Source organism: Trichomycterus rosablanca, chromosome 2 (genome assembly GCF_030014385.1).
Source record: "Trichomycterus rosablanca isolate fTriRos1 chromosome 2, fTriRos1.hap1, whole genome shotgun sequence".
Taxonomy (NCBI): domain Eukaryota; kingdom Metazoa; phylum Chordata; class Actinopteri; order Siluriformes; family Trichomycteridae; genus Trichomycterus; species Trichomycterus rosablanca.
The window spans coordinates 16,854,324-16,871,025 of record NC_085989.1 but is presented as its reverse complement, the minus strand read 5'-3'; the positions used below and the strand labels follow the sequence as shown (position 1 = coordinate 16,871,025).

Sequence of the window (16,702 nt, the reverse complement as noted above, 5' to 3'; positions counted from 1 at the left end):
AGACACTGTAATGTTGTCAGTCCTGTTTTATGAATAGGTTAAGAAACTAATAATAAGGTAAAGATCCTCACCCTTCAGTTCAGTGTGAGGTAGAATAAAGTCTAATAATACAACCCCATTTGATTGCAGACAGGATGAACCTGAGATATTTCATGCTTTATCTGCTCAACTTCATTAAATTTATTAATAAACATCCATTCCTGCATTTCAGGCCTGCAACACATTCCAAAAAAAGTTGGGACAGTAAAGCATTTACTACTTTGTAATGCTGTTATCCCTTTTCACTACATTTAAAAGACGTTTTGGCACTGAGGATACCAAGTGATTTAGTGTTTCAGCTTTTATTGTGTCCCATTCTTCCTGCAAACACGTCTTAAGATGTGCAACAGTACGGGGTCGTTTATTTCAAAATTCTCCACACATTCTCCATTGGGGACAGGTCAGGACTGCAGGCAGGCCAGTCCAGTACCCGTACCCTTTTCTTCCACAGCCATGACTTTGCAATGTGTGCTGCATGTGGTTTTGCATTGTCTTGTTGAAATTTTCATGGACGTCCCTGGAAAAGATGACGTCTTGAAGGCAGCACATGTTGCTCTAACATCTCAATGTACTTTTCTGCATTAATGCTGCCATCACAGAAGTGTAAATGACCTTTGCCAAGGGCACTGACACAACACCATACCATGACAGACCCTGGCTTTTGGACTTGTTGCTGATAACAGACTGGATGGTCCTTTTCGTGTTTGGTCCGGAGCACACAGCGTCCATTGATTACAATCATCTGTTTGGAATCACATGGAGTCACACACACCCTTAATTGTCCCCGTCCCAGCTTTTTTTGGAATGTGTTGCAGGCCTGAAATGCAGGAATGGAGGCAGTTGAGCAGACAAAACATAAATTATCTCAGGTTCAAACTGTCTGCAATCAAATAAAAGTCAAAGTAAATGTAAGGAACACTGCGTTTTTATTTTATTTGCATTTTTCATACTGTCCCAAACTTTTCTGATTTGGGGTTGTAAGTTTTTGGATGTTGCAAGCACAGTCACTGCCAATTTCCTTTACACTCAGCAGGAACAGCATTGCTTTCATGGCAGCCTTAAATCCAGCCATTAAATCAGGAAAGGGTTTATTGTTATGGTAGCGGTAGTTATGATGTAATCAGAATAGTTATTACTGAGAAGTCAGTTGTGTCACGTATAGCATGAGACTCCAGCATCCGTAATTATTACTGCATATTTAAAAGAGAGAACAAGAAGTTACCACAAAGTGCAAAAGTGCTCTCTCAGAACATCAGTACCCACCTTCCCAGCCATCAACAGACCTGTGATCATAAACACCACTGCCAGGTGACCCAGTCTATCATATACAGCTCCTTTCACTGGCATGGTGCAGGTTCTAGTGCCACCACAAAATTACAGGTTCACAGCCAGAAAATTGCTTTCGTTGTGGCCTATAATCTTGCTGGTCTGTAACCGATAGACCTGAGATGCAAGCGGCGCTAAGGGGGAGGGATAGTGTCACCATGGTAACATTGTTTACCTGCCTTTTCACCATTTACAAGTAAAAGCAAGAGAACCATAACAGTAGAGAATCATCATTAGTCAGTGGAAGAAACAATTGTGTTATACTTGATATGTTGGTTTTTAATGATAAATAAATAAAAAATAAGAGATAAACTGAAATGCTCCCAAAGAAAAGCCAAGGTGTACAAAAAAAAACCATGAGAAACAGTGCAGCCACATAACCTTGTGTGTGACCACATCAAAAACTTTATGTGCACATGAAGAGAAATAACAAAAACTGTCACATTATTGCACTGTCACAGATGTCAGTGCATCACACTGTGTAAAAACTGCCCACAATCATCAACAAAACAAACAGAGCACCTGCCTTTCATCTTGCATAGAATCTTCTATCTTTGTCTATTACAATTTCCCTTTGTGCTGCACACAGACGCTGAAAAAGAAGTAATATTTGGAAAAAAAGAACGTGATCTGTCATGTTGATTATGAGGTGATTCCAGATCATGGAATGCCTACATCTGCATATGTAAGCATTGGGCTCTCAAGCCAGGTCCATTTTTAAAAAGTTTGCTAGTTAGCAGAAACCAACACCAGCTCCGGCACCAGCACCTTGTTGGTGGACAAGAGATAATAGAAAACTGGTCAGCAGCTGGGACAGATTAAGAGAGCCCCATACTGTCGAGACCCCCAGGACAGAAGCACACATGCCTAGTTTACAAAGACTAATCCAAAGCCTGAGTAAATAAGTACAGTGGTCCCTTGACTTATGAATTTAATTGGTTCTGAAGGGCTGTTCTTAAGTCAAATTGTTTGTTAGTTAAACCTATTTTTCCCATAAGAAATCATGTAAACATAATTAATCCGTGTCAGACCTCCCAAACCTCCCCCTTACCTAACCTCTCTAATGTCTTACATGGTCTTTTTTGTTATAAATACACGTATATTTTCCCTTAAATCTTAAATTATAGAATAGACATTACTGTAATAAATAATAATAAACATCAATACACAGTACAGTACGTGTGCTGTACCATACACCATAATACATTTCCGTCTTTTTATATAAAATGTATCTACCAAAAACAATAGCTCTCATATTTCTCTATTATTTCCTTCTTTATTTCAATAGTGTTGTATTTTGTAGTTGTATTTGCACGAAAGAAAGAATACTTTGCTCAGCCGAGTTCCTTCTTCTCTCTCACTCACTTTTCCCTCTTTTTGATACACAATGACAGCTACTGGCAGGAGTACTTATACAACACAACAAATGTACAGTAATAGATTTTTACATTTTCTCAGCACTGCGCTTCCTCTGCACCTTCTTTGGGGACTTTTAATATTGAATTATACAAAATATAAAGAAAACACCGGAAAAACGCTGTCCGAATGTTCGCTCACTGTGTATATATATATATATATATACAGTGTATCACAAAAGTGAGTACACCCCTCACATTTCTGCAGATATTTAAGTATATCTTTTCATGGGACAACACTGACAAAATGACACTTTGACACAATGAAAAGTAGTCTGTTTGCAGCTTATATAACAGTGTAAATTTATTCTTCCCTCAAAATAACTCAATATACAGCCATTAATGTCTAAACCACCGGCAACAAAAGTGAGTACACCCCTAAGAGACTACACCCCTAAATGTCCAAATTGAGCACTGCCTGTCATTTTCCCTCCAAAATGTCATGTGATTTGTTAGTGTTACTAGGTCTCAGGTGTGCATAGGGAGCAGGTGTGTTCAATTTAGTAGTACAGCTCTCACACTCTCTCATACTGGTCACTGAAAGTTCCAACATGGCACCTCATGGCAAAGAACTCTCTGAGGATCTTAAAAGACGAATTGTTGCGCTACATGAAGATGGCCAAGGCTACAAGAAGATTGCCAACACCCTGAAACTGAGCTGCAGCACAGTGGCCAAGATCATCCAGCGTTTTAAAAGAGCAAGGTCCACTCAGAACAGACCTCGCGTTGGTCGTCCAAAGAAGCTGAGTGCACGTGCTCAGCATCACATCCAACTGCTGTCTTTGAAAGATAGGCGCAGGAGTGCTGTCAGCATTGCTGCAGAGATTGAAAAGGTGGGGGGTCAGCCTGTCAGTGCTCAGACCATACGCCGCACACTACATCAAATTGGTCTGCATGGCTGTCACCCCAGAAGGAAGCCTCTCCTGAAGTCTCTACACAAGAAAGCCCGCAAACAGTTTGCTGAAGACATGTCAACAAAGGACATGGATTACTGGAACCATGTCCTATGGTCTGATGAGACCAAGATTAATTTGTTTGGTTCAGATGGTCTCAAGCATGTGTGGCGGCAATCAGGTGAGGAGTACAAAGATAAGTGTGTCATGCCTACAGTCAAGCATGGTGGTGGGAATGCCATGGTCTGGGGCTGCATGAGTGCAGCAGGTGTTGGGGAGTTACATTTCATTGAGGGACACATGAACTCCAATATGTACTGTGAAATACTGAAGCAGAGCATGATCCCCTCCCTCCGGAAACTGGGTCGCAGGGCAGTGTTCCAGCATGATAATGACCCCAAACACACCTCTAAGACAACCACTGCTTTATTGAAGAGGCTGAGGGTAAAGGTGATGGACTGGCCAAGCATGTCTCCAGACCTAAACCCAATAGAACATCTTTGGGGCATCCTCAAGCGGAAGGTGGAGGAGCGCAAAGTCTCGAATATCCGCCAGCTCCGTGATGTCGTCATGGAGGAGTGGAAAAGCATTCCAGTGGCAACCTGTGAAGCTCTGGTAAACTCCATGCCCAGGAGAGTTAAGGCAGTTCTGGGAAATAATGGTGGCCACACAAAATATTGACACTTCAGGAACTTTCACTAAGGGGTGTACTCACTTTTGTTGCCGGTGGTTTAGACATTAATGGCTGTATATTGAGTTATTTTGAGGGAAGAATAAATTTACACTGTTATATAAGCTGCACACAGACTACTTTTCATTGTGTCAAAGTGTCATTTTGTCAGTGTTGTCCCATGAAAAGATATACTTAAATATCTGCAGAAATGTGAGGGGTGTACTCACTTTTGTGATACACTGTGTATATATATATATATATATATATATATATATATATATATATATATATATATATATATACATATATACATATATATAGAGAGAGAGAGAGAGAGACGGTTGGAGTCAACTTGTTCGTGACATCACGTGTTTCTCATAATCTGAGATTAAGTTGAAAAAGATCGTTCGGAACCCAAAATGTTCAGATGGTAAACCGTTCGTAACTCAAGGGTCCACTGTACATTGTTAATCTAGACTTAAATATTATGACCACATCTGAAATCTGAACAGAGGTGGTTAGATTATTCTAAAGCTGCATTATATTTATATGATTGAAACACACTCGGTTGTCTATGTTGTTTCCGATTCTAGGAAAGTGAGAAAAAAATCTGTCTACTACAACTGCTGACTTCTCTGTGCCCATATTCTAGAAATAGTTTTAACTCCACTTGAATGGAATCACAATCACTCAGAAAGCAAATTATATATCTTATAAATAATTTTCAAGCAACCTTGTTGCTGTATCTTCTAGGGGTGGGCGATATGGCCCTAAAATAATATCACGATATTTCAGGTTATTTTTGCGATAACGATATTTTTGGCGATATATATAACAAAACACATATTCATTTCGAGAAATCACTATTGCAAAAAAAAAATAATGTTCAGGTTTTATTTAGAATTAATATAAGTTAACACTTCGTAGAAAAATGTAAGAAGTATGTAAGAATTACACACACTTTTCTTTATTTTGTCTTTCCAGTAAAAAATAATGTAACATAATGTAATGGCGGAGTCAGACAATTTCCATAGGGGTGGCCAGACTAAGACCATTGCTCACACAGGGGTGGCACAGAAACTGATACCTTTTTTTATGTGGTCACTCACTCATTTACCTATACAGGCAGTGATCAGTTGGCAGTTTATCATTTGGCTGCCAACTTGTGTGTAATGATGACACTTAATTGAACCACAGAACATGCCAGTGTGAATGCATGGAAAACTAATTTTAAAACAGATAACTGCCCAATCTGGCAACACTGGAACGCGCAGAGCCTTTACTCGTAGCGCGCCACAATTACTACTAAGTACAGTAGTATTAGTACTAAGCAGTAGTAGTACTACATCTGTGTTGGTGGTTGACATTAATGTTGAGAGTATTCCTGCACTGTTTGGTGGAGGTGCGCTGTTGAATTGCGTCCCTGTGTAAACCTGTGTGCAGAAATACTGCGTGCAAAAAAGTTGCGCGGCAAAGCGGTGGTTGGGATTTGGGTTGCCAAAAATTAATTTATGGTGGACTTGGAGTTTTTGGAACGAGCTCCTCCACCGCAGAGCCGCGTTCCGCCATACTCGTTGCTGTGCCCAAATGACCCACGTAACGAACGTACGCCATTTGCGTAGCTGTGTGACGTCATTACGTAAACAACGCAGAATATCGCTATTATTACGATATGGGATTTTTTGTATCGTTTAAAAAATTATACCGGTGTTATCGTGAACGATACGATATAGCACACCCCTAGTATCTTCTGTACAAACAGCTTTTCACGTATACCAGATAGATGCCAAGTTCGGGTTAAAAAGCCAAACTGTCCCATTATTTTAAGTGGATGGTCTTGATGGTCAAAAAGCTAACAAAAGTTCAAAAAAATCTAATTCAAAGCTACTGACTAGTCAAGTGATTCATATGGGGTAGCTTTCCGAATGTGTGTATCTAATAATGTTACTGTAGAACTGTATTGATTTTAACAATGGATGTAGGCTTGGTAATACATGTACACCGATCAGGTATAACATTATGACCACCTTCCTAATATTGTGTTGGTCCCCCATTTGCTGCCAAAACAGCCCTGACCTGTCGAGGCATGGAAGGCATGGACTCCACTAGACCCCTGAAGGTGTGCTTGTGGTATCTGGCACCAAGATGTTAGCAGCAGATCCTTCAACCTATAAGTTGTGTGGGGGGACCTCCATGGATCGGACTTGTTTGTCCAGCACATCCCACAGATGCTCGATTGGATTGAGATCTGGGGAATTTGGAGGCCAATTTTGGAAGTTTTGGAGATGCTCTGACCCAGTCGTCTACCCATCATAATTTGGCCCTTGTCAAACTCGCTCAAATCCTTATGCTTGCACTTTTTTCCTGCTTGTAACACATCAACTTTGAGGATCAAATGTTCACTTGCTGCCTAATATATCCCACCCACTAACAGGTGCCGTGATGAAGAGATAATCAGTGTTATTCACTTCTCCTGTCAGTGCTCATAATGTTATGCCTGACGAGTGTATATTGCATGTATGTTGGAAAGTACCTATGCAGAAACACAGTTTCCATTCCTCTGTGCCTTTTTAATGTCATCTAAAATTTGCTATTCCATGTTTTATTGTTAACCAGGTTTGCTTTGTGGAAGTCATTGAGTGTCTGTATGCTTCAGAAAACCACAAAACTCTTCTTCTATACCACATGGGCGATCTTTAACACGTCTGTTTATAGAGACCAGACTTTTATAAATGGTGAAAAGACACTAACAGTGAGACTTCCAAACATGAATAACTGTTTTTTCTGGAACTTATAACCTAAATAATATCTGCAGTTTAAAAAAAAATGAAAAGTGAAAATGCTTTTGAGTCACTACATTAATGAACTGTTAAGAAGCAAATTTTAAACAAGAGCATTTTCTTAGCACTTTTAAAATAAAATAAATAATTAAAATTCCAAGCCATACATTAATGCCATGACATGCATTGCATGCACACTGATCAGCCATAACATTAAAACCACCTCCTTGTTTCTACACTCACTGTCCATTTTATCAGCTCCACTATTCCTCTACATACTTTTTAAGCCTGCTTTCACCCTGTTCTTCAATGGTCAGGACCACCATCATACAAAACCAGAAATAACTGCCAGTGCCTTTTGCATTTGCATGTCATTTGTTTCTTACCCGTTAATACTAAGTGCCCTAGGTTAATTTTGAGCTTTTTGTCACTACCTTTATTACTATCCTTTTCATGTTGTAATAATATTATAGAATTGGGATAAATCGCTAGATTATATATATTTTATCCATTTTATCAGCTCCACTTACCATATAGAAGCACTTTGTAGTTCTACAATTACTGACTGTAGTCCATTTGTTTCTCTGCATGCTTTGTTAGCCCCCTTTCACCCTGTTCTTCAATGGTCAGGACTCTCCCAGGACCACTACAGAGCAAGTATTATTTGGGTTGTGGATCATTCTCAGCACTGCAGTGACACTGACATTATGGTGGTGTGTTAGTGTGTTTTGTGCTGGTATGAGTGGATAAGACACAGCAGCGCTGCTGGAGTTTTTAAACACCTCACTGTCCCTGTTGGACTGAAAATAGTCCACCAACCAAAAATATATCCAGCCAACAGCCCCCGTGGAGCTGATAAAATGGACAGTGAGTGTAGAAACAAGGAGGTGGTTTTAATGTTATGGCTGATTGGTGTATGTGGTTGATTTATGTATAGGCTACAGGAATCAGGACATAAATAATAAAATAAATGCATAAATGCTTAAACATAAATGGCTTTAAAGTATTCAAAGTAACGAAAATATTCCTTTTTGTAGAATGGCACGAGCTTCCATGTGTTTGACCAGGGCAGGTTCTCCAAAGAAGTGCTTCCTAAGTACTTCAAACACAACAACATGGCCAGCTTTGTTCGGCAGCTCAATATGTGTAAGTTAAACCAGTAAAGTTACTCACTGTGCTTGCTTAAATACAATTTAATTAAGGCAAAACGTTCAGCTTTTGAGTAAGAGCTTTGCTTTGTCTTGTTACAGATGGTTTTCGGAAAGTCGTCCACATTGAACAGGGAGGTCTGGTAAAACCAGAGAAGGATGACACAGAGTTCCAGCATCTGTGCTTCATTCGTGGACAGGAACGCTTGCTGGAGAACATTAAGAGGAAGGTGACGACAGTAAGTTCTGCTTTGCCTTCATCACACAGCTTTTTATAGTAATTCAAAACTATTTTATTCAGACAATGAAGGTAAGAGTGCATCAGAAGTTGAGATATTTAATTATTTAGGATGCTAAGAGACAGTGGGTAGGGATTTTTATATGGACTCTTTAGTTTGTGGGAGTTAATTGTGGTTGTTATTTCCTATAAATGAAAATTGCAGTATAACCAACAAGTATAAATGGATCAGTACCTTTTTGTCTGGAAGGTCTGGAAGAACATGTAAAATGGACTTACGTGTATTGTAGACCGCAAACAGGGACACACGCAGATTTCTTTTGGTAAATTCCAAAGAACACACCCAACTTCCTGCACAGCCTGTTGTGTGTTCTTTTAAATACTGCCGGTATGAATGCATGTTTTAGTATGTATTACTAATAGTATTACTATACTAGACTATACCTGGTCAAAATCAGTACATTTAATCTAGCAGCCAATGGAGATACTTGTTAAAGAGATTGTGTGATTTTTAAATTTTTTCATTGGTCATTATTAAATTAGCTGCTATGGACAGACAGAGATTTATATCCACAATCAACACATGTAAAAAAAAAAGTGAAAACCACTAAAAGTTTTTCATCGGACAGCGACGATATTAATAGCATATTTGTGCCACATCACTAGCAGTATAAAGTTTCTTAATCATGGGGATGTACAAGATGAACAAGAGTCAGTAATTCATTCTAGTGGCAGTTCTTGGAGTTCAGTAAGATTCACTGACCCACAGCACAAAGATGAACTGCTGATTTAAAGGACTTCAGCATTGGAAAGCATTGGAAATGTAGCGTAAAAATAAACAAATAATATGTAAGTTCAGATAAAAAACAACAACAGATTAGTGACTGTATTTTGCCGTTTTACTTAGTGCCTTTACTTTCCTAGTCATTGTGCAAATGAATGTGATTTCCGTAACAAGAAGGTACCAGTTAAAAACTTAAACTGATACGTTTTGTTTTCATTGCAAATTATGGCACAGTGGCCAAAATCCAAAACACAGCAAAAAAAATCCATAATACTGCTTACCTTAGCTTATGTTCTAACAGATGCTATTAAATTTATAACCGTGTGTTGTCCCATTAGGAATATAATCCGTTATTTTGTAAATGTGTGTTTTAATTAATTAATAAATTAATACAAATTTAATTCATAACCTCCATAACTTTTCCCGGTTGTGAAGTAAAACACTAACCCGTTAGAAAGCCAATCAAGCGTTTCATTGACAATCATCTGTGTGACGCAATCTTAATAAATGCAAATAACAGCATTACTTACTAAAAATGAAAATCAGAAGTTCTGGTTGGTTCAGAAACTAGGGATGTCCCGATCACGTTTTTTTGTTCCCGATCATTAATTTTGATCCCGATCCGATACCGATTCTCAAACCGATACTTGTATTTTCTAGATATTGTCCAGATAAAAACTAGATAATACTGTTCACACAGTGCACACTTCAAGTACATTACAGTTATTCAAATTAATCCAATGTACATGTTTAACAACTGAATAGCTCTGCAGTGCTGTAGGAAAAAATTGCCTGCATCCAAGCTATTGCTTAATGTTCTTTTACAAAATAAAAGTAAACAAACCTAGTGCAGCATTGTAGTAAAAATGAAGTGAGATAATTACAGTTTCACTTTGAACTTTATATTCAAAGAACATAATTCTGTTTAATGCAGTGATACACTAAAAATGAACAAAAATCTCCACTCAGAAGTGGTGTAGCAGCTTAACTTGAATATAAAAAAACAAATAAGTTACTTAACAGCATTACAGTAAAACCTGAATACCAAAATAAAATGGAAAGTCACTCTTTTGTTATGAAGGAAAGCCAGTTCTTAAAGTGCTTGTATTGTGACAGTGGTTTGATGGACGTTTCTACGCAAAGTGAGTGTGTTTTGACCCTTTGGGGCTTCCATAGTGCATGATATAGCGTACTTGGCTCTAGCTGGGCTCTCTGAATATACTGTGTATTTATTTCTTTATTAAGCAAGTGCATCACTACGAGGGCGGCACGGTGGCTTAGTGGGTAGCACTGTCGCCTCACAGCAAGAAGGTCCTGGGTTCGAACCCCAGGTGGGGCGGTCCGGGTCCTTTCTGTGTGGAGTTTGCATGTTCTCCCCGTGTCTGCGTGGGTTTACTCCGGGTGCTCCGGTTTCCTCCCACAGTCCAAAGACATGCAAGTGAGGTGAATTGAAGATACTAAATTGTCCATGACTGTGTTTGATATAAAATTGTGAACTGATCAACCTTGTGTAATGAGTAACTACCGTTTCTGTCATGAATGTAACCAAAGTGTAAAACATGACGTTAAAATCCTAATAAACAAACAAACAAAAAGCATCACTACGACGCTAACTAAGCCCATCAGAGTGCTTGATACTGAGACGTCGTTCAGTCTTGTAACACGTAAACTCGTAAAAGCTGTATGTTATGGTCCTGAAGTTTTCATACTCGGATTAAAAGATATTGTTTTGTAAACCGGAGTGATCCTTGACTCACACACTATAAATAGTAAAATTCTACAGTAATGAACGCAGCTCTGCTCCTGCCGCCTCGTGAAACGCTCGCATTACAGACATTACACTTCACTGTTGGACTCGTTTCACTTTCCAATTTAAAGTATTTCCACACAGCGGACATGCTGACGTAAAACAAAAGATTGGATTATGATCGGCATTAGTAAAGCCGATACCGATCAGTTAAAAAAGGCCTTGATCGGCCCCGATTCCGATCTTTGAGATCGGATCGGGACATCCCTATCAGAAACCATTAGTTCCAGTTCTGTAGGAGCGTTCCATTCACCCCAGTTGTTCGTGTGAAGTGCACTATGTAGGGTATTCCACCATTTTAAGTGAGATTCCAATCCAAAGGTAACGAAAATGTTCAAATAAAGTGAACTTGTCACACGTAACTAATGTTAACACATGCTGTGTGTGCGACTTACGTGCGACTCGGTCGTCCCCTCTCTGATATATACTTTCTTAATCCTCTGTATATACATACCCATACAGTTCATGGCATATGTGCAACTGACATAAGGTTGAATGGTATTTAATGCCTCATTTTGTATTTCCCAATCTAGTCATTTCCAGCTCTGGATTGTAAATATACACACGTCTGCATCTTATATAACTGATTAGAATGTTTTGTTAGTGCTTATCATGAACTGATCAAATGTTTAAAATTCTGATGAACTGGTTGTGCTCACAGTGTTTATTATACTATTCTACATTACTGCCACATTTACTACATTACACTGATTTTCATTAAACAAAAACTAGAAGAGTTCTTGATAGGAAATTCTGTGACGTTTTATATCACATATGGATTCAATTAAAAGAAATTTGCTAAACTTTTCAACCCTAATTTCTGATGTTTGTGTAGCATTTTTGTTGCCACAAGTTTTGGAAAAATAGACTTTCAAAATATTGGTGCAATTATAATTATACTAATTACAGTAATATGATGTTTCAACATAAAAATCATCTATAAGATTTATACTGTACTTTATTTATTAATATTATTTAGGGCGGCATGGTGGCTAAGTGGGTAGCACTGTCGCCTCACAGCAAGACGGTCCTGGGTTCGACGGTCTGGGTCCTTTCTGAGTGGAGTTTGCATGTTCTCCCAGTGTCTGCGTGGGTTTACTCTGGGTGCGCCGGTTTCCTCCCACAGTCCAAAGACATGCAAGTGAGGTGAATTGGAGATATAAAATTGTCCATGACTGTGTTCGATATAACCTTTTGAACTGATGAACCTTGTGTAATGAGTAACTATCGTTCCTGTCATGAATGTAACCACATGACGTTATAATCCTAATAAACAAACACATATTAATAATATTTAAATAATATTTAGACCTTTTTATTAAACTGTTAAATACGTTTTTGATGAGGCTGTATGTGAAAAGGCACAGTTAGGCAAAAAATAGGGGGTATGGAAATAGGGTGGAGAATTAGGACAGACTTCAATCCATGTTCTTTTTAGGCATGTAACAGACACAGATGATGTTGGAAACTCATCACATTAACTAGAGGTTAGGATCAAACCCGATCATCAGGATTCTTGATCGTTATAAAGCTATTTGCATGCTCTTTCAGGCAGATGAATACTTGCATATACTGACAGTTTCATGTTGTCCCTCAGGTATCAAATATTAAACACGAGGACCTTAAACTGAGCCCAGAGGACGTGAGCAAGATTATCACAGACGTGCATCACATGAAGGGAAAGCAGGAGTCTATTGATGCCAAAATCAGCACCTTGAAACAGTAAGTAAAGCATTGAGAAATAGTGGAAGTGTCTGGTCAGTCTGAAATTCAGTATGTCACAGTGATATGGTAAATGTTTGGCTGATAGTAGTTACTTGTACACGTGTTGAATGCAGCAAATATAATAAGGCATAAAGACCTGAGTGACCACAAATCGTCAGCAGGTTGTTGGCCAGGCAGGACTCGTTGATGCCTCATATACAGACCAACAGAAGAGCTAATGTGGCATAGATTTAGTTTTAAATAGTAGTGATGAGTGGAATGTGTGACAGCACACAGTGCATTAAACCCTTTTGTGTATCAAAGTACCCATGCTAACTCCTGTCCATCATCGAAAACACATACAGTCGGCACATAGGCATCGGAACTGGACATCCGATGAATAGACAGCTGACTGGTCTGACAAATCCTGTTTTCTCTGGGATGTTGTGAACAGCCAGGCATGTATGCATTGTTTACCTGTAGAATATGTGGTACCAGGATGCACTGTGTGATGAGCCACCTCACAATATGCAGAAGGTGAAAGACCTGCTGTTAATGTTTTAGAACCTGCTACCACAGCACTCCTTCAGATGTCTTGTGGGGTCCATGTCTCGGGGGGGCAGAGCTTTATTGACAGCCTTTTAGGTGTATTTTCCTAAAGTTTTGGCTTATCAGGGTACAGTTTAACAAAGTGCTTTTACCTGCAGGCTATCAGAGCGCTAAACATGTAACTCGTCTTTTTTTTTTACTCATTCCACCACTTATCTCTCTCTTCTCTCTCTCGCTCTTGCTCGTGCTCTCTCTCTCTCTCACACACATTAGTCACAGGGAATGTGCAATACCATGTCAGGATTACAGTTGGACTATAACCTCTGTCTGCAGTATTGGTCATCAATTGCGCTTTAATCATAGTACAAATATGCTGTTTATACTTAGTCATTGTTTACACTGATATACACACCGATAGGCCATAACATTAAAACCACCTCCTTGTTTCTACACTCACTGTCCATTTTATTAGCCCCACTTACCATATAGAAGCACTTTGTAGTTCTACAATTACTGACTGAAGAACATGGTGAAAGCAGGCTAAAAAAGTATGTAGAGAAACAGATGGACTTCAATGGTCAGGACCCCCACAGGACCACTACACAGCAGGTATTATTTAGGTGGTGGATCATTCTCAGCACTGCAGTGACACTGACATGATGGTGGTGTGTTAGTGTGTGTTGTGCTGGTATGATTGGATAAGACACAGCAGCGCTGCTGGAGTTTTTAAACACCTCATTGTCACTGCTGGACTGAGAATAGTACACCAACCAAAAATATCCAGCCAACAGCGCCCTTTGGGCAGCGTCCTGTGACCACTGATGAAGGTCTAGAAGATGACCAACTCAAACAGCAGCAATAGATGATCGATCGTCTCTGACTTTACATCTACAAGGTGGACCAACTAGGTAGGACTGTCTAATAGAGTGGACAGTGAGTGGACACGGTATTTAAAAACTCCAGCAGCACTGCTATGTCTGATCCACTCATACCAGCACAACACACACCAACACACCACCACCATGTCAGTGTCACTACAGTGCTGAGAATGATCCACCACCTAAATAATACCTGCTCTGTGGTGGTCTATACAGTTTGACCGATGCCTATTTATGTTACTCAAAGATAAAGGACTGGGTGATTAAAATGATGCTAATAATGATCAAATTTAGTTGTCTGCTTGAGATTATTAATTCAGCTTTAAGGGAGTTTTTAAATATTTGCTATATTTTATAACTTGCTCCCTTTCTCAATTACCACCTCATGCACAGTAAGCTCACACACACTTTCCTAACCTTCAGATACTTGCCTTCGTACATGGTAGTTTCAGAAAAGGCTTGCAGTATTATAAATATGATTGTTTTGAACTTTTAAAAACCTGATGTACACATTAAAAAGCCAGACCCCAAAACCCTGTAGCAATGAGCTACAACATTCTATATTTAGTTTGGTTTTTTTATTTAATTTTTTTTTAATGCATTTTCTCCCCTTTTTCTCCCTTTTACCGTGTCCAATTGTTCCATGCATCCTCTCCACCTATGCCGATCCCCGCTCTGATTGAGGAGAACGAAGCTAACTCACACCCCCTCCGACACGTGGGCAGCAGCCGTATGCACTTTGTCACCTACACTTTGACGAGTGCAATGCGGAATAGCACTGTGTACAGAGAGACACACCCTGACAGCACTGTTTTCCCATCTCTGTGTAGGCGCCATCAATCAGCCAGCAGAGGTCGTAATTGCATTAGTTATGAGAGAGTCCCTATCCGGCTGTAATATCCCACCCCTGTCTGAACAACAGGATCATGGGGCTGCTCAGCCCAGCCGGCAGGCAGAGCTAAGACTCGATACGATGTATTTGAGATCCCAGCTCTGGTGTTCCAGCGTGTGTTTTTACCGCTGCGCCACCTGAGTGGCCCTATAGTTAGTTTTTTAATGTGCAGTTTTTAATTACTTAATAGCAGCTTAATATCCTGGATGTTTTATGGAAAACTGATTTGTATGTATATTTGTATGTATGTTTTAGATACATGCTTTTATTCTTATACATGCATTTTTTGTCACACCAAAATGTGTTCAGGGTTAAAACAAACCCAGCAAATGAATCAGGAAAGTGCTTGATAATAATCAATAAATATTAGTAGTAAATAAAATGGAAAACACACATACATAAGTGATGAGAGACATAAATAATAAGAATTTTATATGTTTCCAGGTTTTTTGCCAGGCCAGCTAAAGAGAGCTATGCTCTGTCTTCTTCTCTTCAGCAGGGGAGTGAGATATTTGCATTAGGCCACATAAAGCTGGGGTTATTTTAGGCATCTATTTATAAGCTCAGAGTTCATTGAGTGCCTTAACTAGAATACATATACGAGGTACTGCCCTAGACTTGAGTCCCAGACTAGACTTAAGGTTTTCATTTATTACTATAGCCAAGTGTTTACATATAATAACCCCATTACTGGAAAAGTTGGGACATTTTGTAAAATGTAATAAAAACAAGAATCTGTGATTTGTGTATTCTCTTAAACTGTTGAAGCACAGACAGAATGAGGCCGTTTTGCTGAAATAACCATGGACAGAAAAATACGTCACCTAGATTGGCAGCATGTGTCTCTCTAAAATACCATGTCAGATATTGGCTCTTTCAGTGTGACTCAGGCATGGAGAACTTACAGTCTGTTTTTCTTAAAACAACAAACTTTTTACATTTTTAGTCCATCACAGATAAACTCGTGGTCCATCAAACTCGGCAGTGTTATAAAGTTTGTGCATGGCTTTCTCTTTGCATATTAGAGTTCCAGGTTGCATTTACTGATGCAGCAGTGACAGTGGTTGTCTGAAGTGCTTCAGAGCCCATGAGGCTATATTTATTACAGTAGCATGACAGTTTCTTATGTAATCCTGAGTAAAGACTCCGGGGTCACACATTTGGTGGTGGTTTTTGGCCTTGTCCTCTACGGACTAAGATTTCTTCAGATTTTTTCAATCTGTTTACAAAATTATCTATGGTAGATGGTGAAAGACCTAAATTATTTAAAGTCCTTAATATCATTTTGAACTGATTGACAATTTTTTTTTAAAGTTTGGCACAAAGAGGAGAGTCACAACCATCTTTACTTGCAAAGACATACTGCCCTCCCCCACCGACACCTCCTGGTTGGCGAGCAGGCATCAACCTGTCAATTCTGTGCTACACCCCTAACAATCAAACATATTTTATTAAAATGTCCTACAATTTCAGCCATCAGAGACAATTTTTATAGGGTTGAGACATAAAAGAATTGTTTAAAGTCTTAACTTTTTATAAAGTTGGCAATAAACCCAAACAAACAAAGAAATACTTG

At 39.1% G+C, this 16,702-nt stretch overlaps 1 protein-coding gene across 1 annotated transcript in view; it reads left to right on the top strand.

The window, feature by feature from the left end:
* hsf1 (heat shock transcription factor 1) overlaps nt 1-16,702 on the top strand; it is a 45,671-nt gene that overhangs the window by 1,512 nt on the left and 27,457 nt on the right. The window contains exons 2-4 of the mRNA XM_062990257.1: nt 8,164-8,272; nt 8,377-8,513; nt 12,701-12,825. Coding sequence (XP_062846327.1) covers nt 8,164-8,272; nt 8,377-8,513; nt 12,701-12,825 — 371 coding nt within the window. The remainder of the gene's footprint in view (nt 1-8,163; nt 8,273-8,376; nt 8,514-12,700; nt 12,826-16,702) is intronic.